General features: G+C 35.2%; 1 protein-coding gene and 3 long non-coding RNA genes across 12 annotated transcripts; 2 read left to right on the top strand and 2 right to left on the bottom strand.

Moving 5' to 3' along the window:
• LOC107630118 lies at window positions 1,166-6,562 on the top strand. 9 transcript variants are annotated; one of them, XR_002359075.1, is made up of 9 exons: window positions 1,170-1,513; window positions 1,718-1,965; window positions 2,683-3,524; window positions 3,622-4,020; window positions 4,305-4,369; window positions 4,693-4,797; window positions 5,389-5,488; window positions 5,620-5,744; window positions 6,222-6,562. It is a non-coding gene; the product is annotated as an uncharacterized LOC107630118 (long non-coding RNA). The 9 variants fall into 9 exon arrangements; XR_002359078.1 differs by having other exon boundaries at window positions 1,174-1,513; window positions 1,718-2,020; window positions 2,683-2,731; XR_002359080.1 differs by having other exon boundaries at window positions 1,175-1,513; window positions 1,718-2,020; window positions 2,683-2,731; window positions 3,742-4,020.
• Window positions 4,376-9,869, bottom strand: LOC110270069. The gene is made up of 3 exons (XR_002359082.1): window positions 9,859-9,869; window positions 7,656-7,657; window positions 4,376-4,636 (listed from the first exon to the last, which is right to left on the bottom strand). It is a non-coding gene; the product is annotated as an uncharacterized LOC110270069 (long non-coding RNA).
• On the bottom strand, window positions 15,965-16,465 carry LOC107632810. Its single transcript, XM_016336460.1, has one exon. It carries the CDS (start codon window positions 16,463-16,465, stop codon window positions 15,965-15,967), a length of 501 nt encoding a protein of 166 aa, XP_016191946.1.
• Window positions 19,007-24,481, top strand: LOC110270068. The gene is made up of 2 exons (XR_002359081.1): window positions 19,007-19,270; window positions 20,707-24,481. It is a non-coding gene; the product is annotated as an uncharacterized LOC110270068 (long non-coding RNA).

Genomic DNA, 26,195 nt, shown 5'->3' with positions numbered 1-26,195 from the left:
TCTCGATGTTAGGATTGACTAATTGGGATTAATTCTATGCAATTACCTTGTTTGTGGTCTATGATTATGATAGGAATCCTTAATTTCCCAATCCTTGCCAAGAGTTCTTTTTGCCGTTTAATTTCTATTTTTGTTACTTTAATTGCTTTTTATTTAATTCCTGCCTTTTAATTTCCTTGTCACTTGCAATCACAACCCCCAATTCCTCATAGCCAATAATTGAGCACTTAATTGCAATTCCTAGGGAGGACGACTCCAGATTTAAAACTCCCAGTTTATATTTGTTTTGAATTGTGACAAATTCTTTATTTTAAACTTTGATGAGAGGATCCATTGCCGGTTTGGACTATACTTGCAACAGAAGTTATTTTGTGAAATTTTAAACCAGCACAAATCTTCTTCATCAAGTTTTTGGCGCCGTTGCTGGGGAGTTGCAATGGTGTTATATTATTAGCTATTGTAAATATGTTAATATGTAAATAGCTTGATTTTTGGTTATCTTTTGTTTTTGTTTTTTTGGTTATCTTTTGTTTTTGTTAGCTTGCCTTAATAGATTTTTGTTTTAAATTGCATATCTGAATAGTTAGTAAATTTGTTTAAATTGTCTTTTTGACTTGAATTGCATGTTTAAAATTTTTAATTAGTTTTTGGATGGTTGAAATAGTTTTGGTAAATTCTTACTTGTGCATATTACAAGTGCTTTAAATAGTCCAATGATTTTGATTTGGAAAATAAATTTTTGGGCAATTTTAAATTTTAATGTGAATAGTTACATATTTTTGTTATTTCTTGTTTATATGCATTTTGAAGTGTTAGGTGAAATTCTGTTTTGAAAAAAAAAATTTTGCCTTTTGTGCGTGCGCACACTTTCATACTGCCCCTCTATTCAGAGCATGCGCACACCTAAGTGCGTGTGCACACTTCTTCTCAAGTATGCCTATCACGCGTACGTGTGAGCTTCCGTTTTTCCCTGGCCATGCGTGCGCCTGCTAGACGCATATGCGTCGCTTCCAATTTTTCACCAGTCCCGCGTACGCACCTCTTTGTGCGTATGCACCCCCAATTCACTACAAAAAATGGATATAAAATGGCATCAATATAATGGCGGTTATATAAAACCGCCGTTATTTTCATAAAGTGAGGCGGTTTATGCAGCTGCCATAATTCGTTTGTAGAAAGTGGTAGTCTTTTGGTGATTTAGGCGGTTTTAAACGCCATTACTTGCTCAGTTGCTCCTGCTTCACTGGTAATTAAAAAAACTATTCTATTTCACTAATAAAGGCTATGCTATTCAATCGAACCTCCATCACAATGTGAGAATCAAGAAGAAACTCCATCGTAACATGAGATCTGCGATCTCATCCACGATGCTTTCCTCTGGCGGCAATGCCGTTGTTGCTGCCTTCGAAGGAGCGCTCTTCTTTGATTAGGTTTTCTGGCTTTGATTTGAGGGTTCGTTGCGCCGCCGCTCATCTCTTCGTCACCATAAGCAACGCTATCATTGCTGTCCTCGGTGGAGCTTCTGCTATCTAGTTTTGTACATCTTTGTTGATCTTAAATTTTCTTAATTCTAATTTGGATAAGCTTTTACAAAGCCTTTATTTTCTTTTTCCCCTTCAATGGTGGTCCTGATTGGTTGAATTTGAGTTTTGTAACGCTTTCGTCTCAATAGCTCTCTAAGTATAATTCCCTTGGTTAATTTTCTTTTTCCTTCTAGGTATAATCTGAGATCGCACATCGGAGGGAGAGGGAAATGAGAACGAGAGTGAGTTCATCTCAAACCCTAGAGTTTGTCGCCGCCATCGTCACCACCATTCATCTCATTTCAGCCGCTTTCATCAACCTTCTGCGTTCGAGTGAAGGCGCCTCTATCGACGTGTTTCAAAATCTGGTCACTACGCCATAGCTTATGAGATTGAGCGAATCACCTATTCCATTAATGTGTCTCCTCCGCCAGCGGCGCCGGTGCGTTCTCACTTCTGCATTCTCTTCTTCTTCAATCCACTCAACATTGCTCGTAGTGTGTTTCTGTTCATTCTCAATTTCTGTTTGTATTCTCTTTCTCTTCTTGTTTATTCTCAGTTGCTTATTTTCTAACTGTATTTCAGTTTAGTATTGTTATGCTTGCCATGTGGTTGATGAATTTCCTGAGAGAGATGGAAAAGATTGGAACTTGTTTTCTGTTATAGATGATGATTCTTTGGTGCTTATTATTATAACTACTGCATGTTCATCATTGTGAAATTTTGAAATTTAAAACTAGCTTAGCTCCCAATGTGAATCCAGCAAGGACATGCTTTCTTTGTTTTCTTTATATAGAGTAATCGTGAAAAGAAAATTGTTCATTGTGAGGGGAACATATATTGAACTTATAAGAGGTTCCTCTGCTAATTGATTCAAGTGTTTGTGTCTTCAAAAATTGACTTATAAAAAAAAGGCTATTTTGGTATTTGTTAGTTCAAGCTAAGGACCAGCCTGTGTAATATTTTCATGTTCTTGTTATGCTTTGGTATTTTATGGAGCTGATGAAAGTGCCAAGAGTGGAGGCAAAATTAAGAGTGTTCTCTTTCAAGATTCAGTTTGGGACTTAGATTTGCTGATTCTCAAGATGTTTTGTCTGAATTTGTTTTCAATTTGGTTTTTCTTATTTCACTTCACTTTATTTTTTTCCACTTGATGCAGGCTGAAGACTTCAAGAGGAGTTTACACTGTGAACTCTGCCTGTGAAGAGGTACTTGATATTTAAGTGAAATAAAAAGTCACACTTGACAAGATTAATTAAAATAAAAAAACTAAAGCATTCATTCCCTACAACATTTAGAAAATGTTAATCAAATATCACATAAGGAAATTGGAAAAAGTTAATCCATGTACCACTGTATGCGTTAATTGACCAACGAGCTAAAATGGTCATTCATTCTTTATTGGGGGGAAAAGACAGGACTAACGACGTATATATATTTGTACTTTGTACGTAACAGCACCTTAGATTTGATTATTTTTTTCATGGAGCTAACTGTTTCTTTCTTTTAAAATAAAAGAAGATATCTTAAATGTAAAATCCAATTCATTAATTAGTAATTACTTTAGAATATATAGTCATCAATGATGATCAGTTTATGAAAATCTATCTAATGAATTATATTAGAGATTTGAGATATAGCTATTACGTAAAATAGTTAGGTCGGCGCCAAAAGTGGTTAGCTCACTTGAGAGTTAGTTACAGTTAGCAAGTTAATTAGTTATGTAGTTAGAAGATATTTATGTGGAGTCAGGTAAAGATAGTGTAGCAGAGTAGTATATTCCCAATGGATCTCTCCATTATCACTTAAATTGGAATGAAGAAGCTCTAACATGGAAGAAAAGACTAGAAATATGCATTGGAGTAGCAGAAAGATTGAGCTACCTTCACACAACATCAAATTTTCACCATAACATAAAACTCAGCAACATCCTTTTGGATTATGATATGGTTCCCAAACTCTCAGATTTTGGGCTCCCATGGTCCAAGAAAATTCATGCAGGTGACTTTTTATTTTCATTTTTATCTTAGCAAAGCAAAAATACTTATTTAATCATTTGTTGTTGTTAACCAGTCACCAATTCTGTGGCTTATTACAGAAGATTATGCTGCTCTGGAGTTGTTACAAGGACATGATTTCACAGATAAATGTGATGTTTATTCCTTTGGTATAATTCTCTTAAAAATGGTACTAACAAACAAGCTATCAATTGTTGAAGGGGTTATTTATCTCAATCTAAAGGGAAAGATTGCACTACAGTGTTGGGAAGTATTCTTGAATGTCATAAAATGCTGTTTGAAGTTTGAAGCAAATGAGAGACCAACAATGAATGAAGTGATAGCTCAACTTCAACATGACCTGGCACTGCAAGAGGAGGCAGGTTCCAACACAAGTGGTGATTACAACTTGTTATCTGTGACCTTTGATCCTCCGGTTGGAGGAAGCATATATTACTAAGAACATTACAAGTGTGAAAAGGGATTGAGAATTGAAAAAGGTAAATATTATATGAATAGCCTGTAATAATGTGAACTGTTTATATTGTTATATACTTTTTGGTAATTTTTTAATTAGATCTTTATGTATAACTAGATGGTAAAAGATAATAATAATGTTCTAGGTACCATTGTAATGATCAATGATTTGATAATACTTTATGTAAAAGATGAATAATAGAACACAGAGCAAGTGGTTTTTGGAATCAACAAATTTTCCATCTGTAGCATATGTTTTGTTGCTTGTGATCTGTATGATTATCATTGTGATCTTCTACTTATACAGAGGCGAAGAGACAGGATCAATGAGAAGATGCGTGCATTGCAAGATCTCATACCAAACTGCATAAGGTTTACTCTTTCATTTTCATTTTTGTTATGCGGACCAGAGAATTTTCATAAGCATAATAGAATATTTATCATCACTAAATTTTAACTTGAAGCAAAAATATTATAGAATGACAGCAATAGATGTCAATATTTAAGCTTCACTTTTGTTTGGAAGGTTCAATTCTCAAATTGAATATCAAGCATGCCCTCTCACTAAAATTCATAAAAAAGAAGAAGCTAAAGTTCAATACCTTGAACATAAACTAATTGCAGTGATCAATGGCTTTTCTACTGCTAATTATTTCTACTGATAAATAACATGCTGATTGAAAATTATTGAATAGGGTTTGATGTGGGAGAACTCTCAGAAGAGAGTCTGGATGATTGGGAAGGTTTAGATGCATTAGCAGCACACATAGCTAACTTGCTGTCAACAGAACCAGCTGATGGTAACAAATTTTCCAGGCCTAAATATGTTATATTTCATACCTGAATCAATCATAAGCTAGATTATCAGGATCTATTAGTAATATGGTTATTGTGCAGTTATAAGAAATTTTCATATTAGAATTGCTAATTTAAGATAGTAGATTTCAGACTAAAGTGTAATAAGTTGCTTGGTTAAATTTATTTGTGTTGTCCAAGTTAATGGTTTAACTAGTTTACTATTAATTGTTAACTCTTTGATTCTTTTTTTTTCTTTTCTTGATTTTGGTTTGGGTTCTATCGAATTTTGTATAGTTTTTTTTCCTTCTTCACTCGTTGCCATTTAATAAAAATCATCATATAAACTATTAACTTTAATGATAATCTAAGATTTCTTCAACCTTTAGCCACCACTGATATATTTGGTGCATATAACTGACAGCAAGATCTCTTTGATAAATTTGTATATTATTCACATTACATTTTTTGGTGCAAACATGGCTTTTGGTTTCAGCGCAAGCATCCCCTGTAGTTTAACTTCCATCATTTTCATTTCTTCCCTTTTTCTGGACAGTTGAAATAGGATTAAGACATTATGCCTTTAACCTGTGCAGGGAAAATTGTTCGCTCTCCTCATGGTGTCATGCATGGGAAAAGCTCTTTGGTGTATTATGATGAGAAAGGAGAAGATGGATTATTTGCCGGATTATCAAAGTAGGGATTCATTGATATTATTTATGAAATTCGATTTTTGTATTCTGATTTGTTTGATTTTTTCTATTTTCTATTTTTGAGTTGTGTCATTAGTTGGCCTTACCGCGCTGTTATTTTCAATCCTTTCTTAGCTGGTAGATATCACAGCCTTGTGATCGAAAAGGAGAGTTTTCCTCATGAAGAACTTGAGGTGACAGCCTAGACTGAGGATGGTCTTATAATGGCAGCTCGTCATAAGAAGTATAAGCATCTACAGGTAACACCCTATTCCTTATATGGGGATTTCTTTTGATCAGATCAAGAAAAGATTCATCGCCCTTCTCTTAAATTCAGGAAAATAGTGTAATCTGGTTTTCAATTTTGATATGGAGTTTAGCTGACAGCTTTTGAAATATTTTGAAATTTCGTGGACCTGAATTTAGAGTTTGTAGAGATCTTTATCATCATCACTTTTGTTTAATATGTGCTTTGTTACTATTTTGATGTCCGAGAAGTCAATTTGGGTATAATACACTACAAAGGTACATAGCATGAGTTAATAAATCAGTACGTCTGTGTAGACACTAAACTGTGCTGCATATTAAAATATAAACTCAATTGAGAATTTGATGTTTGAAAAGGTGAATGTACAAATCAAGAATTTACTCTCTAGCATTGAAGGGGTTATTTTGGTTGTTCATGCTTTTATTAACCAGCAATTCTGTGCTAAAGTTTAAGTTCTTCAAAATTGCAGGGTGTGCAGTTTCATCCAGAGAGCATTATAACAACCGAACGAAAGGAAATTGTTCGAAACTTTATCAAACTCATTGAGAGAAAGGAGGCTGGTGGTTCATGAAAATGTTTAGTGCTGAATATTAATGCATTGCAACATTTGTGGTGTGATGACCACATACATGAAACGGAAAACAGTTTAAGAAATTCATTGGCAAATCTATAAGTTAGGATTTTATTAATTAAATAGCAATGAGCAAATATCAGGTTAGAATGAATTGATTCATTATACTATAAGCGATAAATGTGATTGTTGTAGACCTACAAATTGATTCACTAATAAAAAATTATATATTATATTAATATTTTATTTATGAGTTATATAATATTTCATTTATGGATTATGATTTTTTGCTATTGTGAAATTTTAATCACAAAATTATTCATTTAACGCGATAAAAATAACAGTAAAAACTATTTTTTAAACGATAAAAAATGTCACTGTCATGGTAAAACAGCGGTTCAAAAATGCCATTTTAACCAACCAAAATGCTACTGTCAGGGTAAAAATGGCGGTTCAAAAATGCCGTTTTAACCAACCAAAACGCCACTCTGTCAGGGTAATAATGGCGGTCAAACCGCTGTTTTAACCTATCAAAAAATTGCCATTTTAACCCTGGAAATAACGACGATTAGAACTGCCGTTTTAACCAACCAAAACACCACTCTGTCAGGGTAATAATGGCGGTTCAAACCACCGTTTTAACCTATCCAAGAACCGCCATTTTAACCCTGGAAATAATGGCGGTTTTGAACCGCCGTTTTAACCTATTCAAAAACCGCCATTTTAACCCAGGAAATTGTGGCGGTTTTCAGAAAACCACCGTAATAACAAGAATGGCGCCCAAAATTACGTCGCTTTACGAAACCGCCATTATTGGTAATAATGGCGGTTCAAACCGCCGTAAATACCCAAAAAACGGCCGTTTTTACCATAATTTTTTGTAGTGATTCAACCCCTTCTGGTGGGAGCGCCCACACAACTTTGTGCGTCCGCATCCCCCTACTCTTCCCTTCCCTTCTCTTTTCCTCTTCTCTGAGCCAACCATTCACCGTCAATAAGCTTCCATCTTCTTCACCATCATCATCATCCATCACTGTCTCAGACCACCACACCACCACCGGCGATTGCCGCAGCTGCCATCCCTTTCCCCCTCTCTTCTTCCTCCTCTCTCATCTCTCTTTTCTCGTCCCTTACCCCTTCTCTCTTCCGCTTTCCCAAGCCCTGTTACCCTCACGCTAATCCACAACCCCGCGACCTTCCTCTTCGTGTAACACCCTAATATTCAAATCCTTATGCTCGAGTCATAAGTCAATGATATTACGGTGGTACGACTCTCAGGTGGATTTTTAATAAATAAATATAGGTAATTTCGAAAGGAGTATTAATCGAGACGCCTGAAAAGAGTAGAAATAAAATCACGAAGACGTATCTCTCACGTTTCGACAACAAAAGATAAACCGTGAAGTCGAAAACGATATGCGGACAAGGCATAGAGGAGATTGAGAGATAGATAACAGATAGATATATATAACATAAGTAAATAGCCACTAGTCACGACCCGCGAAGTTTAGGTCGGCTAGGGTACAGTATGAAAGTAGTTGACAACAGTATGTCCTAATCTCTCCCGAAGGAAACATGAGAGCCTCTATAGGCAAATTCAAAGAGTTCAATACATAATATAAACTTTCCAAAACAAAGGTGGAGAGATTCTAATCAAAACACAAAGTAGAGGAAATAAAGATCTTCGCCGTCTCTCAGACGACCCACAACTCACTTCTGAGCACCTGGACCTGTATCTGAAAAACAAAAGATATATACGGAATGAGAACCCCGGGCCCATGGGTTTCCAGTACGGTAAAAGTGCCAAATAAATACAATGCACTGCAATAAAACTCACTAAGCATCCTAAGCTTCTTCACCAATTATTCATCTTAGGTTTTCGCTAATCCATGAATAGGCAACTGTCATAAGGGAGTGCTAAATCTAATTCATGTTTCACATGTTTCCCAACTCGCTGACTCTTCCACGAATCAGACTCAGAATTATAAGCAAAACCATCACCAGTTGTTCTAACTCAACAACACATATCATAATGATTTAATACATAAGAGGTGAGATCGGAAGCTTAGAAGTATGAGATTTGGCTTTTAAAACTCAAAAATCAACTTTGGCATGAAAACAGGGCCACGCGTACGCGCACTCCACGCGCACGCATGGATGGCCAAAAACTCATCGACGCGCAAGCGCCATATGCGCGAACGCGCGGATTGAAAAATATCCAAACGGCGCACAAGCGTCAGCCACGCGTACGTGTGGGTGCTCTTGCGCCCAGGCACAAAACTGGCACAACCCTGGCACAACTCTCTGGAAAATGGCTGGGCAATTGGTGCAGCGCATCGACGCGCCCGCGCACACCACGCGCACGCGTGGATGGTGCTTTCTGGAAGAACGGCGCGGACGCGCCAAGTGCGCCTACGCGCGTAGGGTCGTTCTGCTAAAATTTTTTCTAAGTTAAAAGCTGCAGAATTTACAGATTCAACCCCCAACCTTCCGACGGACATAACTTTCTCATTTTAAATCATTTTTCACCCGTTCTTCGAACGGCATGGACATCCCGGATCCAATTTCATTTCTAAATAGATTTGGCAGAAAACAGAGATCCGTAGTCCAGGTTATGTCCCGTCAAAGTATGCCCAAAAAACCATCTTTTCATACAAAACCACAAAGTGCCATTTTCAAAACAAGCCATTTTCAACTCTTTCCAAAGTCAATCAAAACATGCCAATTTCAACCCTTTTTGAAATCAATCAAAATGTACCAAAATCAACATCAAGCCATCCTCAACTCACACATTGACACTTTCGCAAACTCAAGCACATTTACATATCATATACTCTTCCTCATGCCAAATTTCAACAACACTATTTCCAATCAACTATCATTATACATAATCAATATCATACTCACTATCACGTGGTTTCACCCACAAATCAACCTTAATCACTCCTCAAGTATATATCACAACATACATCACAATTCAATACTCATTACCCAGTACATCAAATTCTCAATACACCAAGCATACAAGGCTACACAATCCTCAACCCAATCATTAATTCACATTAGATACCAACTATGCATATTAGCACCAACCATTTACGCAATCCAAACTTAATCCTAGGGGCATCTAGCCTAGGAATTCTCATCACAACACACGGTACTTAAATGAAACTTAAACCGTACCTCTTGTAGCCAAACCAATTGAGCCTCTTCTTTGGAAGTCTTCACCAACCTTAGCTCCAAGCCTTACCAAAGCTCCTCAAGCAATACCAATCTCCCAATTGTGCACCAACATCACCAAATACACTAACATAACCAATATCACATACATACATCAACCTAGGGCTCATAAAAATGACAAATCACAAGGGTTTGAGCACTTCTTACCTCACCCATATGAAGTAGGGATAGAACTCACTTAGAATCCATGTTGGAGTATCCCTAAACACCCAAAATCACAAGATTTCAACACTAACTACCCAAAAACGTGTAATAGTGGGGAATTTCGAAAATTGGGCAGAGATGAATAGAATACTCACCACCAAACTTAGATAGAATTGTAGAGAATGATAAGAGCGACGTGTGGCCGCAAACGGCTCGTCAATCGGAGCTCCGTAGCTCAAGTTATGGTGGTTTGAAGATCAAAGAGAGTTAAGTTTTCTCTCTTCTCTTCTCTCCTCTCAATTTCAGCGCCCCAACCCTTCTTTTTAGGGTAAAATGAACTGAAATGCTCACAATCACGGTACCCTAGCACCTCAACACTCTCCTTCCCTGCCTTAAACCATCATCATGCGACCACCTAGCGCCGCCAGCAACCCTAATCGCCAGCGAGCCACACCACGCTTCGCTGCACCCACCCTTTCCCTCTCCCTTTCTTCTTCTTTCCGTCGGCTTCACCTCCGCGATCCACCATCGCCAATGCCACTGCCCTACTTCTGCGGCACCTCTCTTTCCCCTGTTCTCCATCCCTTGCAGCGAGCTTCCTGCCACCGACGACCGTACGTCCGCCGTTCACCATTGCTACAACACATATATCCCTTTCCCTTCTGCTCTATTCATTCTCTACTTCCCAGATTTTCGTCTTTCTCATGTTTTATTTCGTTTAGTTTATTACTGTTTATAGTTAATTTTGCTTATTTTAGTTTAGTTAGTTTATGCATGCTTAGTTGATTAGGATGTTTGAGAATCTGGCGTGGATAGTTGATTTAGGTTATGTCTTGTTTGACGCTGCTGCATAGTTGTTATTGTTGCTTTACTCTTGTTGGTGGCTGATTTTTGAAACAAACAATTCCTGGATATGGCTGTTGCAGTGATGATAATTTTGATAAATTTCTGAATTCGAGTTGTTATTGCTGCTGGATTGTTCATTATTACTGTTTTGAGGCTGTATCTTAGGCCATTATTTGCTCATTTCTGCTGGTTGCTTAATTGGTTATGGCTTAATTGTGCATTGCTATTTGCTGTTGTATGTTGGTTTATTTGTTTATTTCATATGAATTCACATGTGATTTTTGTGTGTTTAGTGTTAATACATTCATATGAAACTTGGTTTGATTGAGCAATATTGGAAAATAGGCCAATTTACTACTGAAATGCTGCATGATTTTTTCTAACCTTGTTTCATTAAGACATTGTTTTATTTGGTGCAACAAGATTCTATTTGACGAATTTCTGTGTAAAAAAGAATCTTGTTTGCTAAATGGTTTTGGAAATTTTCTCAAGAGCTTCCTTACAAGTTTTGGTCAATTCTTGAACTTCTTTGCTTGTTTTAAATTGTGTGTTATTCATAAGTATCACATAGCCTTAATTGATTTTTCAATTGACCATAAACTTGAAATTCTTTTGAGAATTTGAGCCTCTTTTGCATAAACTCACAAGTTTAAAGGTTTTAAATCTATGTGGTTGATTTGATTCATTTTATTCATACCTAATTTACATTAAGTCACATAGATCATGGGGTTTTCAATTCTTGTTTCAACTTATGACTTTTATGCTTCATTGGAATTTGGTGTTTGAATGTTACTTGGTTAACTTGTTTCTCAATGTTTTAACTTTGACAATACCAAATTGATTTAACTTATGCCAAATGAGGATAATTAGCACTCATTTGATTATGTGCTCCACACATACATGTGCATTACTTGTTTTGGCATTTTGAATTGTTGAGAAGTTAAACATGAACTTGCTTGTTTTAGAATTTGTTGGAATTTTCAGAATTAAGGGACATTTTTGCTATGCACATAACTCTTGCCTTTCTTTTTGTTTTCAACTAACTCTTTGTTTGTCTTCACATAACTTTTGACCTTTGTTTTCTTTTTCAACTAACTGTTTTTCTTTTTTCTTCACTTGACTTTTAACTTTTCTTTTCTTTTTCAACTAACTCTTTCTTTTTCCTCACATAACTTTTAACTTTCCTTTTCCTTTTTAACTAACCATTTTCTTTTTCTTCACTTAACTCTTGACTTTCTTTTTCCTTTCCAACTAACATTAACTTTTTAATTGTTTTCTTTTTTCTTCGTGCATAGCAACAATGCTCCCTTCTTCTCTTTATCTTTGATAAAGAAGTAAGTTAGCTATCTTAGATTACTTAATTTGATTGGAAGTTACTTCTGTTTGCTTTTAACTTAAATCTTATGTATGCTTCCATTCAAATTTTTATTATCTGTTCACTTCATATGCTGTTTTGTGACTTAGTTCTTTCCTTTTCAGCACCACCATCGTTCTTGCAGCCACTCTATCGCCTGACTCACTAGCTGAAGGTGGATGTGATGACAGTGACGACTCCTTCCACTCCACCTGATCTTGAGCACCGAGACGGTGCTACATCTTAAGTGTGGGGAGGTTGTCTAACTTCAGCAGCGCATTTTGGGTAAAAAATTTCATTTTCGAATACTTTTAGTTTAGTTTCTTATTATGCTTTTTAGTTGCTTTGTATATATTTCATATTTTTGAAAACCTTTTTACTTATTTTAGTACTTTTTACTTAGTTCATTGCATCTTCTAATTTTGCTTGTACATAACCTAGTATGATATTGTAGTGATGCATATTTTTACATTTTCTTTTAATTTTGGCTTTTACATATGCTTTTTAGTGTTTAGTTATGATTGTGATTTGGATGATGTGATGATTGCACCTAGTTTAATTTTTTATACAGTTGCTATTTTGGTTTGATTGAAATTAGGAATTAAACTTAGGATTTTTGACCTTTTCCATCCAATCACATTATATACATATATAAAATAAAAGCTAGTCAATTTAATGAAATCTCCAAGAAACTTACTTTTTATAGGGAATTGAAATTCAAATTGAATTGAGTTTAAATCTTTTAAAACTTGCATGATTCATACATTGTGGAATATGATTTGTGAGTTAAAGAACATGCAACTTGTGAGTTTCGAGCCTTATTGTGTGGTTACATTATTTAACCACTTATCTCATTCTTGTGTGTTTTCTTCTCTATGATTACAATCTTTGGTTTGTTTAATTCTATATGTCCATTATTTAGTGTATATTTATGCAATTATGTGATTGAGGCCATCACTTCTTTATAGCTCACTTAACCCAAAAAAGCTTACCATTTCATTTACCTTTGTTTGCCACTTTGAACCTTTATAATCCGATCCCTTTTTTCTCTTTATATTGCCACATCACTAACTTTAAGCGCAAAACAATTAATTGTCCCTAATTTGAATCTTTGAATAGCTTAGGATAGTGAGTGTGTGTGTCAACTAAGTGTGGGAAAGATTTGGAAACTTTGGTTGATGAAAATGTGTTTTAATTCTTATTGAAAAATATTAAAAATTTGGGTACATGCTCATGTAATATTATAGAAACTATATGCATTGATGAGTTGGTATATATTATGTTCTTGAAAAAAAAAGGAAAAAAATAAGAAAAAAAAAGAAATAATGAAAAGGGGACAAAATTACCCCTATGAGAAATTCAATAAAAATCATGCATATGTGATGAATTGCATTTAATGCATGAGAGTGTGTATATGTAAAAGTGAGATTATGGGTAGCTAAGCTTAATATTAAAGTTGTATAGATTGTGTATGTGCTAGGTGAGAACTTAGGTTAATCAAAGATTCAAATGCAAGCTCACTTAGCCATATATATATCTTTACCTTTACCCTTAGCCCCATTACAACCTTAAAAAGACCTCATGTTTTTTGCATATGTACATTAAATTTTTGTTGATTGGTTAAATGAAGAACAAACTTTAGAAAGCATGATTAGAGGAGAATTGAGTGGATTGACCCTAAACACTTGAGCGACTAGAGTGCATATATAAATCCGGTGATGGTTTAATTACTCAATTCCACATTTCCATCTATGATCATTGTTATCTTGCAAGTTTGTTAAATTGTTTTATATGACTCAATTCAATTGCGAATATGATTTGGTTATGATAGTCTTAGCCCTTGATTGTATATAAATGCTTTCTTGGAAATTAATTTATGACTTGGACTAAGTAAATACGTATAGATAGTTAGATAGTATAAGGAAGGATAGTTACATACATATAGATAGATTGTATACAATAGTTACATTGAATAATTGGTGATTCCCCTTCTTATCTTTCTTTGGTATAGCATGAGGACATGCTATTGTTTAAGTGTGGGGATGTGATGAATCCACATTTCATGATATTTATTTGCTCTATTTGGGTGGATTTCATCAAATTTTCTTGCATTTATCTATTGAAATAGCATAGTTTCATTATTTCTTCCTAAATTATGCTTGAAAGTAAAAACATGCTTTTTAGGCCTTTTAATTGCTAAATTTTATTCACTTTAATCCCATTTGATGCCTTGATGTGTTTGCTAAGTGATTTCAGGTTTCCAAGGCCAGTATGGGTTGAAGAAGTGAGAAAAGAGCATGCAAAAGAGAAGAAATCATGAAGAAATGGAGTTTGGAAGTTTCAGCATCTGTGCGTACGCACAATGATGCGTGCGTACGCACAATTGTGAGCTCATGACAACGCATACGCGTGAGGGTGAATTTCATCAGGACACGCGTACGCGTGACCCTGGTCACGTGAGCCCATTAATTACAATTCGTTGGGGCAAATTCTGGGCCTCCAAAACCCAGTCCAACTCATTTCTGAAACTATTTCAAGCCAAAGTGAAGAAGGATGAAGGGGAGAGCACTTAGGTTTAGGTTTTTTACATGTTTTAGCTTAGTTTTCTAGAAAGAGAAGCTCCCCCTTCTCTCTAGAATTTAGGGCTTCTAGCTTAATTTCTCTTTAATTTCAGTCTTTAATTCTTGTTTTAGTATAGTTTCATTTATGTTATTATGATCTCTTGCCTTGATCTTCCTAATTTCTTTTGTTACTTCTCAATTTTGCTACTTTTAGTTTGTGAACACTTGTTAATTTTGGTTTTATTAATGCAATTTTGATGTTTGATATTTCTTTGATGCTTGTTTGAGTTTTGATTATTATTTTCATGCAATTGGTAGTATAGATTTATTTTTATTGCAATTTATGATGTTTTTCACTTTTATGCATGCTAGGTATTTGATAAAATGTCTCTTCTAGCTTTTGTATAGTTTTCCACACTATTGGCTTGGAATTGGGTAATTAGGTGAATTTGAGTCATAGATGTCCATTCCATATTGTGTTAGGATTGTTAGTTGGTTTGGTTTCCCCTAACGCTAGTCTTTCACTAAGTTAATTAGTGAGTTGATTAGGACTTGTGGATTGAGATCAATTATACCCTTTTGACTAATTCTCGATGTTAGGATTGACTAATTGGGATTAATTCTATGCAATTACCTTGTTTGTGGTCTATGATTATGATAGGAATCCTCAATTCCCCAATCCTTGCCAAGAGTTCTTTTTGCCATTTAATTTCTATTTTTGTTACTTTAATTGCTTTTTATTTAATTCTTGCATTTTAATTTTCTTGTCACTTGCAATCACAACCCCCAATTCCTCATAGGCAATAATTGAGCACTTAATTGTAATTCCTAGGGAGAACGACCTGGGATTTAAAACTCCCAGTTTATATTTGTTTTGAATTGTGACAAATTCTTTATTTTAAACTTTGATGAGTGGATCCATTGCCGGTTTGGACTATACTTGCAATGGAAGTTATTTTGTGAAATTCCAAACCGGCATAAATCTTCTTCATCAGCCAGCCTTTCCAAGAGGTCTTTAGCAATTACGCATTCGTTGGTGGCATAACCGAACTTTTCGTGGAAAGCGCAATGCTTCGTCTTCTCAACATATTTTTGGTCCTGGTAGGAATCTGCTCTGTTCGGTGTTTTGATCATTTTTGCATTGAGTATTTCCTTAATGATGTCCTCTCTTTTAGTATTGAATTATGTGTACGCATCGTATTTGGGCGTAGGGGTGGCAACACTACCCGAACCCGCGGGTACCCACCCCGCCCCTACCCGCTCGGGGCGGGTAATTACCCGCCCCCGTACCGGGGCGGAGAAGTGGGGCGGGTTCTATGCGGGTTGTTGGACGGCGGGGCGGGGTCGGGTAAAGCAAAAACCCGCCCCTACCCGCCCCATTGCCACCCCTATTTGGGCGTCAATTTAAAGGGCTTCTTGTGGTCTTTGTTATTTTGGGTCTTGGGTTGATTTTCTTCATCTCAGGGAGGTTGTTGTCTGTCAATTCGTCGAGCTTCTTAGAGTTCCTCGATTTCCATTTGACCATCTGCCTTTTCCCGAAATTCTGCCAATGTTTTCATTTTGGTAACAGCTATTGTTTCTTGAAACTTCCCAGGGTGGAGACCACTTTTGAGAGTGTGTAAGTGGACTTCTGGGCTTAAATTTAGGATTTCCATGGTTGCCTTGGAAAACCACGTCATATAATCTTTTAGACTCTCATGTTGCCCTTGTTTGATGGTACTTTGGTAGTCTGATCCATGTACATATATCCTTGAAGCGCCAAAATAGTCGATGAAAGATCGGCCCAGCTCTTCAAAAGAGGAGATTAAACCTGCAGGCAACTTAGAAAACCAAAGTAATGCATCACCATCTAGAAAAGTAGGAAAATCTCGGCAAAGTATAGGTTCAGAGGCACCATTAAAGAACATCATGGATTGGAATTTCTTAATGTGGACGTGGGGATCTCTGAATCCCTCATATGCCTTGAGGGCGGTGGGCAACACAAAGTTCTTCGGCATTTTAAATTTGACAATGTCCTCTGAAAAAGGGATTGTCAATTGTTAGTCTTTCTTTTGGTGGGGTAACCTCGTCGAATCTTGATCCTTGCGGTCGTGTTCCGTTTGAGGTTGCACTCTTTGGATCCTCCACATTCGACTTACCGTTGCGATTTGATTCCAACAGATCGGCCATCCTCTTAACTTCGGCCAAAAGGATGTTGTTCAGGGCTACCAACTCGTCATGGGTGGGCGGAGGAGTCGGCGGTGCAACATCATCGGCCATGATCCTGCAAAAACTAGCAAAACAGAATGTGCATGGGGATTAATTTAAATAAAACGAGCCCCACAGTAGACGTCAAATATTCCATCAAGGATACTCTTTCGAGTTATAACTTGACCACGTGTCTCTGCAAGTCTTTGTGGTCGCTGGGAAGGTTATCCTCTGAACTTGGGCTTGAGCATGGAACCTGCAAGAAACACTCGAACGCTCAAATCAATAATCTTATCAATGATAAGGAAACTAGTGTATCTTATTTTTTTTGGTATTATATCTGTCCCTGTGAGATTGGTTCCACGCTGTTATATAGATGAGCCAGATCAGTCCCTGCAACGGCTTGTAGAGTAAGTGGTCAACTTTCTCGAAAAGTTCATTATGCTTTTGAATATCTGTTTCAGTTGTGCGAGAATCTCGACTTTTGTGGGTTGCCAAGGATTCCTCATTAGTCTGGTATATGCTCGTACATTTATTCGAAAACCAAGGTTGTTGGTATAGTCCAATATATACTGCATGCATCAATTATCCAATGTATAACTTGTCAAAGTAAGATGAAACTGGCGACTTCCTTTTTGATGGGTGAAGAATATCTCGGTAGTGCAAAATGTGAGTACCTACAAAAAGCACTATGAGATTTAAGTCAGGTTAGATCCAAATGATGTTGGTAATATGTTAATAGTTTTAACTAAGATTCTAAAAGTTGAATCAGTCATCAAACTTCTCTAACTAGCTAATGATTCGTATTAGAGGTTCAACTAATTTAATTATAACTCAATTAGAATTAAAAAGCTTTCTTTTTTTTTGTCATGTACTTGAGTAGCCCATTAGAAATACCCACACAAGAAGTCTCTTTTGTTGTAGACTTGAATAGCTGTAGAAAAAATTTTAAAAATTGGCCAGTTTTTAGTTCGGTCCAACTGACAAATTTCTGACCGATTTAACAGTTCACAAATGATTCTTAAACAAATGATTTTGGTTTATCAACTAAACTATAAGTTAAATAGTTTTCGGTTCAACCAACCAGTTCAGCTCAATCTTTAAAATATTGGTTTCAACATACTTTTTTCTCTTCACAAAAAGCTTCTGTTATATCTGACTTATTCTTTTTAGTCTATTGTTCGTAAGAATCGGTTATAGGATAAATAATAAATAACTATAACAAGGCAATTCATTTAACATAGTTGAACGTATAACATGCAATTTGTTGTAATAATATCTGAGATATAGGTTGGTTATGGCCGAGTTATAACAAATATATCACAGCTCTGATCTCAAACATAAACTGATGTGTTGACAAGTAAATCAATTATGAGCTTTCAAAATATTTAAAAAAAGAGACATAACCCGGACATACTCAACCCCAAGGTTTTGTGGACATAAATTGAGTAACTTGCATAGAATATATATGAATCATTTAAGTTTGGACATAGTGAGAAGTAAGGGTTGTCATAAACGATGTGAGAGAAGACATGTATATAAATAAAAAATTAAGAGAAGCAATCATAAGCATTAATTTAAAAGGAGGTTCTATGGTGCTGACGAGCAAAATCACCATGTGATGCAGTTTGAATGTGGCGTGCTTTTCAAGTGAGGCGTTGCGAAAGAGACTGTGCATATTACTGGACCGTTATAGATGTTTTTTTTTTTGTCGTTTTTCCGTTTCTAGTATGTGTAATTAATAGTGTCAATGAGGTGTTATATTAGTGGTATGGTTGGGTAGGATATGATTAGGCATGGATTATGGGCCGGACTAGATGATTTTTAGGGTGATCCTTCTTTGGAAACCAAGTAGCTTTGCCTAGTCTCCTCCAAAAAGAAAAACGAGTTTACTGTTAAAGTGGGTGAGGTTTTCATTTGGAGAGGACGTTGTGTGCTCTTCGAAGGCACACGAGTAATACAATAGTAAAAGATTTCCATTTTCCCATTACACTCTAATTTAACAACAACAATAACAACAACAACAACAATAATAATAATCACTCCTTTAACTTTTTTCTTTCCCTTTCACTACAATAATTTTTATCTATGTCAATATATATTCTAAGAAATGCTTAAAAAATATTGTCTAAAATAATAAAAAAAACTCTTAATATTTGTTTTAAAGAAATAAGACTATTACAACATTTTTCTAATCAACATGTTATAAGTGTTTCTTTTTAGTTAATTAGAAAACATATAAAAAATGTTATTTTAATAGATTAAATAAATAATATTCTTTCCCTCCTTAGCTTAAAAATAGAAAAACAAAAGCCAATTTAATTCATCATCTTCATCTTTCGGTGAAACAACCCCAACTTTAATTTTTGAAATCCCAAACATAAAATCATCATCTTCATCTTCCTCTCTTCGATGATGACAATGGAGACATTTACACGCGTTCTTCTTTGCTCATTCATCATTGTTCTTCAGTTTTGAGCTTGGGTCCTCTTTGCTCACGTTCAAGCTTCGATCCTCTCTGCTTGCCGTTCGAGCTTCGATCCTCTTTGCTTGCGTTTTGAGCTTCGATCCTCTTTGCTCTATTTTGTTCATTACCGTCAGTTACTATTTCGCAGGTACCTATGATTTTGCCTATTTCTTTTTCATTTTTGTGCTTTGAATCCTAATTTTGATAATTTTGTTGTTATTATAGCGTTTTGGTTATAATGCTGCCGTTTCGAGCTTTTCTAGGGTATGCTCGCCGTTCATCTCTGATCTTACATATCCTTTTTAATTTTTTTATTTTATTTATTAGTTTGAAGTTGGTGAATATGCATAAATAGAGACTTAACTTTTTCGTCTTGTCTCTAATTTAATATCTATGTATTTTTTTATCTTGAGATCTGGATTTTGGGAGTCTATAGATGAATTGAGGGATATTATTGGTTTTTCAAGTTAAGGTTATTATACTTGTTTTTACCTCAACTGTGTTCACTGCATCATTTCCTGGTCATTACCAAGGGATTAATACATATAATATACTTATATTCTTCTTAGACTTCTTTGGTTTCCCTTTTATACATAATAATCCACATAAGTGCCTTTTGATGCACTAGTATTAGGCATTCCTAAAATTGAAGTGTTATGATCGCAAAATTTAATCTAATTAACCACCTGTTTAGTATTTTGTAATCTATATATTATTTGATTAGCTGAGTAGTTGTAGACTCAAGCTTTGTTCTATTTTCTTTTTGAGCTAAATTGTGCCTCCCATTTAAATATGGCCTCTTGGTGGCAATCCATCCATTCAATTATTGAATCCCCAGTCAAAGAAATTTTTAAAATTTTGCAGTATTATGAGCATGTATCCCTACTTATTTCATCAAAATTAGGTGTGATATCATGTCCCGTATGTTGATGATATGACACTGTGAAAGTTGATTTACAGTTGATGCATGCTTTTTATCCTCGTCTACTTCTACAACAATGCCTTAGTTGATTGCATTTATGTTGATCACTTTGTTGTTACCAATTGCTGGTAAAATCTAAACTTATAATTTTACTTTATGGCTTATTGTATTGTCAAGACGTTGGGCTTCTCTTTGTGGGAATGACGATTACTATTTGAGAAATTGGGATATCAAAGCACATAGTAGCATAGCAAGGTCGTATAATAACACTAACAAGCTGTGCAAGCTCTAGTGTGTTCTCATTTTATAGTGTGTTCTCATTTTAGTGTGTCAAATAATAATAGACATATTGATTATGCTAATTCAAAAGTTCAGCTTTAGTGCAGGTTAAGATTTCGAGGCACGAAAATTTTTAGGCAGAATAAAGGAAACTATTTTTTATTTTATTTTAAATATTAAGCTTCCTAAGAATTTATGTTGATTATTCCTTCTTGTCTTTTGGCTGAAAAATCAAGCTGCTCCAAAAGAATTTATGTTGATTATTCCTCCTTGGTTGTCCTCTAAAAATAAACTACTCTCATTAGCTACTGCTGCTTTCTTCCAATATAGTTAGTTACTATTAATTGTTAATATTGGTGTTTGTTTTCTTTTTTCTCTTGAAGGAGATTGATAAAAAATATTTGCGAATCTTTGGCGAACACTAAGTGCAAATTGTGCGTATATAGCAAATTGTTGCGTCATAACCTCGTAAGATATTTCTATCTTATACTTATTTGCTTTTATATGTGTATATTCTTGCACTTTTTTATGTATAATGTTCTTTTTATGTAATGTTTGTCTACTATTGAATTATTAATAGAATTCATTCATCTATTAATATTCTTTTAAGGTGTTGTTAGCAGGTATATAAATTACATCATTTTTGCTACCTAGATTCTTAGTTTAACAGTAATATCCTATGAACAATTATGTTTTCCCAAGACTCATCCAAGAACTGGATGAGTTTACCAAGACATAGCCAAGAGTTTAGGGACAACGTCAATAGATTCTTGGACTATGCTTACTTCTTTGAAAATCCTCGAGGAGAGAAAATTATATGTTCTTGTGCAAAATGTTGCAACTATTTTTGACCTTGTCAAAGACAGTCTGTTTATAGCAATTTGCTTTGGATTCATCAAGGGCTATACACGATGGGTTAATCATAGGAAAAATATAATTGGTATGGATGTCGATACTGGTGATACCGATGAGATTTATTCATGCGATGACATTAAAGGCATGCTAGACGAAAGGTTTAGGAATATGGCAGATGTTGAGGGAGAAAAAGAAGCTATGAACGAAGATGCAAAGAAGTTCTATAATTTGGTTGACGAGGCTAGCAAGGAACTATATCCTGTTTGCAATGGATTCTCTACGTTATCTTTCACTATCCAACTATACTTGTTGAAGTGTCTACACAAATGGAGCAATGCCTCATTCACTTCCCTCTTGGAGTTATTCAAAGAGGTTATTCCTAACTTGAATCTCCTTTCTTCTTTTAACAAAGCCAAGGCTAGTAAGAGATTTAGGTTTTGATTACAAAAAGATTTATGCATGTCCAAATGACTGCATGCTATATTGAAAAGAGCACAAGAATGAAACATGTTGCCATGAATGTGGAACTTCTCATTGGATTGAGAATGTGGTAGTTAAAGGTGACATATCTTCAAAGAAAGCTCACAACATTCTTGCAAAGATATTGCGATACTTTCCCTAAATTTCCAGGCTTCAAAGGCTATTCATGTGCTCAAAGATTGCTAAGAATATGAGTTGGTATCAGGAGAAAGCGTAAAAAGGATGGAAAGCTAAAGCATCTTGCCGATGGTCAATCATGGAAGGATTTTGATAACCGACATTCAGAATTTGCCAAGGAACTTCGTAACTTGAGACTTGGTTTGGCGAGCAATGGATTCAATTTGTTTCGAACCATGAGTATATCTCATAGCACATGGTCAGTTATTTTAGTGACTTATAACTTGCCACCATGGATGTGCATGAAACAAGAATACTTCATGCTTTCTTTGTTGATACTGGGACCAAAATCGCCATAAAATGATATCGACATGTACCTGCAACCATTGATCACATAACTTTCTCTATTAAACTCTAATTTCCCTCATATTTATACCATTTTAAAGCTCTCACAACTATCTTCAATTTGAAATAAATTTCACTCAATTCCAAACTCCGAGAGCCAAGTTATGGCCCACCGAAGTTGGTTAAAAACAAGATTTTACCAAATTTGTCAATCCTCAAAAGACCAAATCTCTCAAACCAAACCAATTTAATCATAGCCCAAACAATACCAAAACAATCCAAAAATTCATACCAAACATTCCTAAACCATTTCTCAATCATTCAACCATCTAAACCATTCAATTCTCACCTCATTAACTCATTCAAAATTCTCAATTCAACGTAATTCATATCAATACTCATTATCAACATAATCATCAACAAACACCATCAACCATTAACTATATCCATTCATTTCATAGCATTATAACCATTATCATTCCACAACAATCATATCACCCCTCCATTCACAATTTCACATACCACACATACATTTAATCAACAATTCAATCATTCATACGAATTCAACCTATCTTAAGGCAACTAACCTAAGTCTCACGCAACATAACATATTAACTAAAGGAAACCGAAACCATACCTTGGCAGATTCTCACACAAGCACAAAATCACCAAATTGATCCTCAAACAAGTTCAACGATACTTAGCCACCAAAATCAACTCCAAGCAATCCAAACTACCAATATCAACTCCAATCAACATGTATTTACTTTAATATCATTCAATACACCCAAATTAACACTAATGTTCACAAACTCAATAAACCACAAGGGTTTTGAATTGGCTTACTTCATTCAATGGTATTTGATGAAAAATCCAATAATTTTTTAATGTTAGTTGACACCTAAACAACCAAAATCACAAAATTCACTCAACCACCATAGCCAAAAACTCAAAATCTGTTAGAGCAGAGAACTAGGTAAAAAATTGAAATTTTCTTACCACTTTGTTTGGATAGAAATGAAGAGCTCGTCGAGAGCTTCGTGTGACCGTAAACAGCACGCAAATTGGAGCTCTGTAGCTCAAGATATGAGCCAAGGAAGAAGAAGACGAATAGTGCTAAGTGGGGTTTTCTTCTTCTCTTCTCAAACCTATTGCCTCTCTCTCTCTCACTTGTGTGCTGAAATGAGGGTGAATGTTCATTAATTGGAGCTTTTATATGTTGGGCTTGGGTCCAACTTGGACCCGGTCCAATTGGTTTGTATTTTTGGCTCGTTTGACCTAATTTTGGGCCAAAACCTTTAAAATAAGTGACCGATTTTCAATTTAAATATTTTTCTAAGTTTTTTTGCAGTTTTAATTTCTCACTCGCAGTACCGGACAGACTTAAATCGGTACTATCGATATGCATTTTTACGCAAATTTTCCCCAGAAAAATACACTTTTTCACTCGAAAAAATTTACCGAATCCAAATCTCTCCTTCAAATTTTTAAATTAATATTTCTAAATTTTCGAACCTATTCCAAAAAATTAAACTATTATTTTATTTTAATTAATCGGTTAATTAAATTTCTGGTTCTTACAATCCTTAAATCACTGCTACACACTTGGCAACTAAAGAGAGTGCAAGGTCAGCAGAATGTACAACCACAACTTAAAGAATTTTTTTCTCTAACATTCTGCTACAATGTTCTGATTTTTCATAATTCAAAATTCAATTTTTGGATGCATTACCTCCATATAAAGTGGCACTTAACCAGATTTTGAAATCAAGGAAAATAGAGCATTTACAACACATATTCTTATTGAAGTTTCATTCTTTCTTTCATGGAGTTTACATAGAATATTTCTTTTTTATCTTTTCTATCTATCACTTTTTTGTAACTAAAAAAGGCTGAGTTTCATCATATGAGAAATCAAAGTAAATGCTATGAGAGAAAAAAGGCAAAAGAGGTCAGTTTGAGAAAAGCCATAATATTCATTTTATTATAATTGGTGTTTTGATTTCTTGAATTAGGATTTGTTCTCTTTTTTAAACTGGGTTAGCACTTGGAGATTGACTATGCTTGTGGAGAAGCGTAATGGTTTGTTGAACCATGTTAGGTCATCCTTACTAAGTTGGGATAATACTCAGTGTAAAGCTAGGCTAAGTGAGCTTTGTGTTGAGAAGTTTGGTGAAAAGTTTAGGTGATTCCTAAATGGATTAGGTTGTAATCCTATGGAATTGGTGTTTGTTATTCCCCTGAAATTATAGTGAAATTCTATTACTATTATTATGGAGACGGAATGTAAATCACATTGCACTAAATGGTTGAACCAAGATACATAGTATTGCAAGATTTGCTTCTTTTCTCTTCTCTGCATACTGTCGCTATAAAACAAAACAAAAGTCTCATGAATTTTTTGTTTTTAAGTCACCACAACAAATTCATTATAAGTTGTTTTAGTGCATCACCTAAAATTTGGTCCTAAATTCAACCTCTTTCTCTAGGCCAATCAAAACCTTCATACACCTATGGATGTTTTTTCGCTTTCATACAATAGAAGTGCCCGTTAATTTATACATCTAGACAAGAAAATAAAATATAAATAAGTGTTGATTTTGGTCCCTAAGGTTTAGGTCAAAAATTTTATTCGTGCCTAACTTTTTTTTGCATTCAAATTTGTCCTTAAGGTTCAACTTAGTTTTAAAATCATCCTTCGAACAACTATATCCTCAATATCATTATCTCTATCAGAGAGAAGAAAAAACTCAGAGAGAGAGAGAGAGAGAGAGAGAGAGAGAGAGAGAGAGGAAAAGGAAGCCTCGCTGTCGCCCTCGCCGCACCCTGCCCTTGTTGTCGCCCTCGCCTGACCATGCCTCGCCTGGCCCAGTTTCTTGTCTCGCCGCTGGCGCCACCTCTAGAAGGATCTCCAAGCCTTTGATTTTGATTTTGATACCCAACGCATTAGGAACAATGAGAGATTCATGTCTTTTGTTGACACAGTTCTATCTCAGCACATGTTTTTTGACATCCAAAAGCTCTGCCTCTCATGTGCGGCACACTTAGATGACGGCAATGCCATCAGAAGGTGGATGCGTGCTGCTCTCAGACCCTAACTTCAAGAAATGGATCTTCTTTTGTTTGGTTATGTTAATAGCAACTGTGTTTATGAAATATTCACATGTGCTTCGCTGGTGTCTCTCGCCCTTGGTGGTGGTTGTGTTCCTTCCCTCCCTGCCCTTCGCCGTCCAGACTCTTGTAGAGCATGGGTGAGCTAACAGAGAAATCCTAATTCCCTAATTTCCTTCCCTCCCTTTCCCTTCATTTTCACATTCTTGGTTCTTTGGTTTTGGTGAGAAATTGGAGGAAGAACAAGATATTTGTTGTTCTTGTTAATGTCTAATTTTTTTTTATTAATGTTTGTTTTGACAATGATGATAATAATTTTCTTGTTTCATGTTAATGATGGTTGTTTTGGTGATGAATTGGATTCATAAAAAAGTGGTGATGGAGTGGTAGTGGGTGGGGTAGTGGTGGTGGTGAGAAGAGAGAATCAATAATGATGGTGGTGAGAAAAGAGAGGAGATATTTTTATCATTTAAAATTTTAATCTATCAAAAAGAACGATTTTAAAACTACGTTGAATTTTAGGGCAATTTTATATGGAAAAAAAGGTTAAAGACAAAAAAAATTTCCGACCTAAACTATAAAGTCCAAAATTATATTTAACTCTATAAATAAAAAATAAAGATTCTTTAGACTCAAAACTTATTTGTTTGATCCAAATTCTACACCAAATATTTTGGAATTATTTTGTATCACTTTCTCACTCTAGTAATATACGTAATATTGTTCTTCCTTATCTTTGTTTATAAATATCTATTAATTAATGACAAGAGAAAGACAACAATGAACGTAAAACATTGAAAATTCTTTAAAAACAACTCTTGTCGTTAGTTCACCCAATCTATAGTTCTACGCAAGTAAATATTATGTTTTCCAAATATGCTACTCCTTCATTTTTTTAATTAATCATCTAATTTTAAATGATTCACATAGATTAAAAGAATGATTGTAATAATCAAAGCTATAG

This window comes from Arachis ipaensis, chromosome B03 (genome assembly GCF_000816755.2).
Source record: "Arachis ipaensis cultivar K30076 chromosome B03, Araip1.1, whole genome shotgun sequence".
NCBI lineage: Eukaryota > Viridiplantae > Streptophyta > Magnoliopsida > Fabales > Fabaceae > Arachis > Arachis ipaensis.
Note: the sequence above shows the minus strand (reverse complement) of the source record. Positions and strands in the feature narration are given on the sequence as shown.

Excerpts from the sequence above, each read along its gene's own strand:
- LOC107632810 (XM_016336460.1), bottom strand. The coding sequence starts at position 16,465 with ATGCCGAAGAACTTTGTGTTGCCCACCGCCCTCAAGGCATATGAGGGA.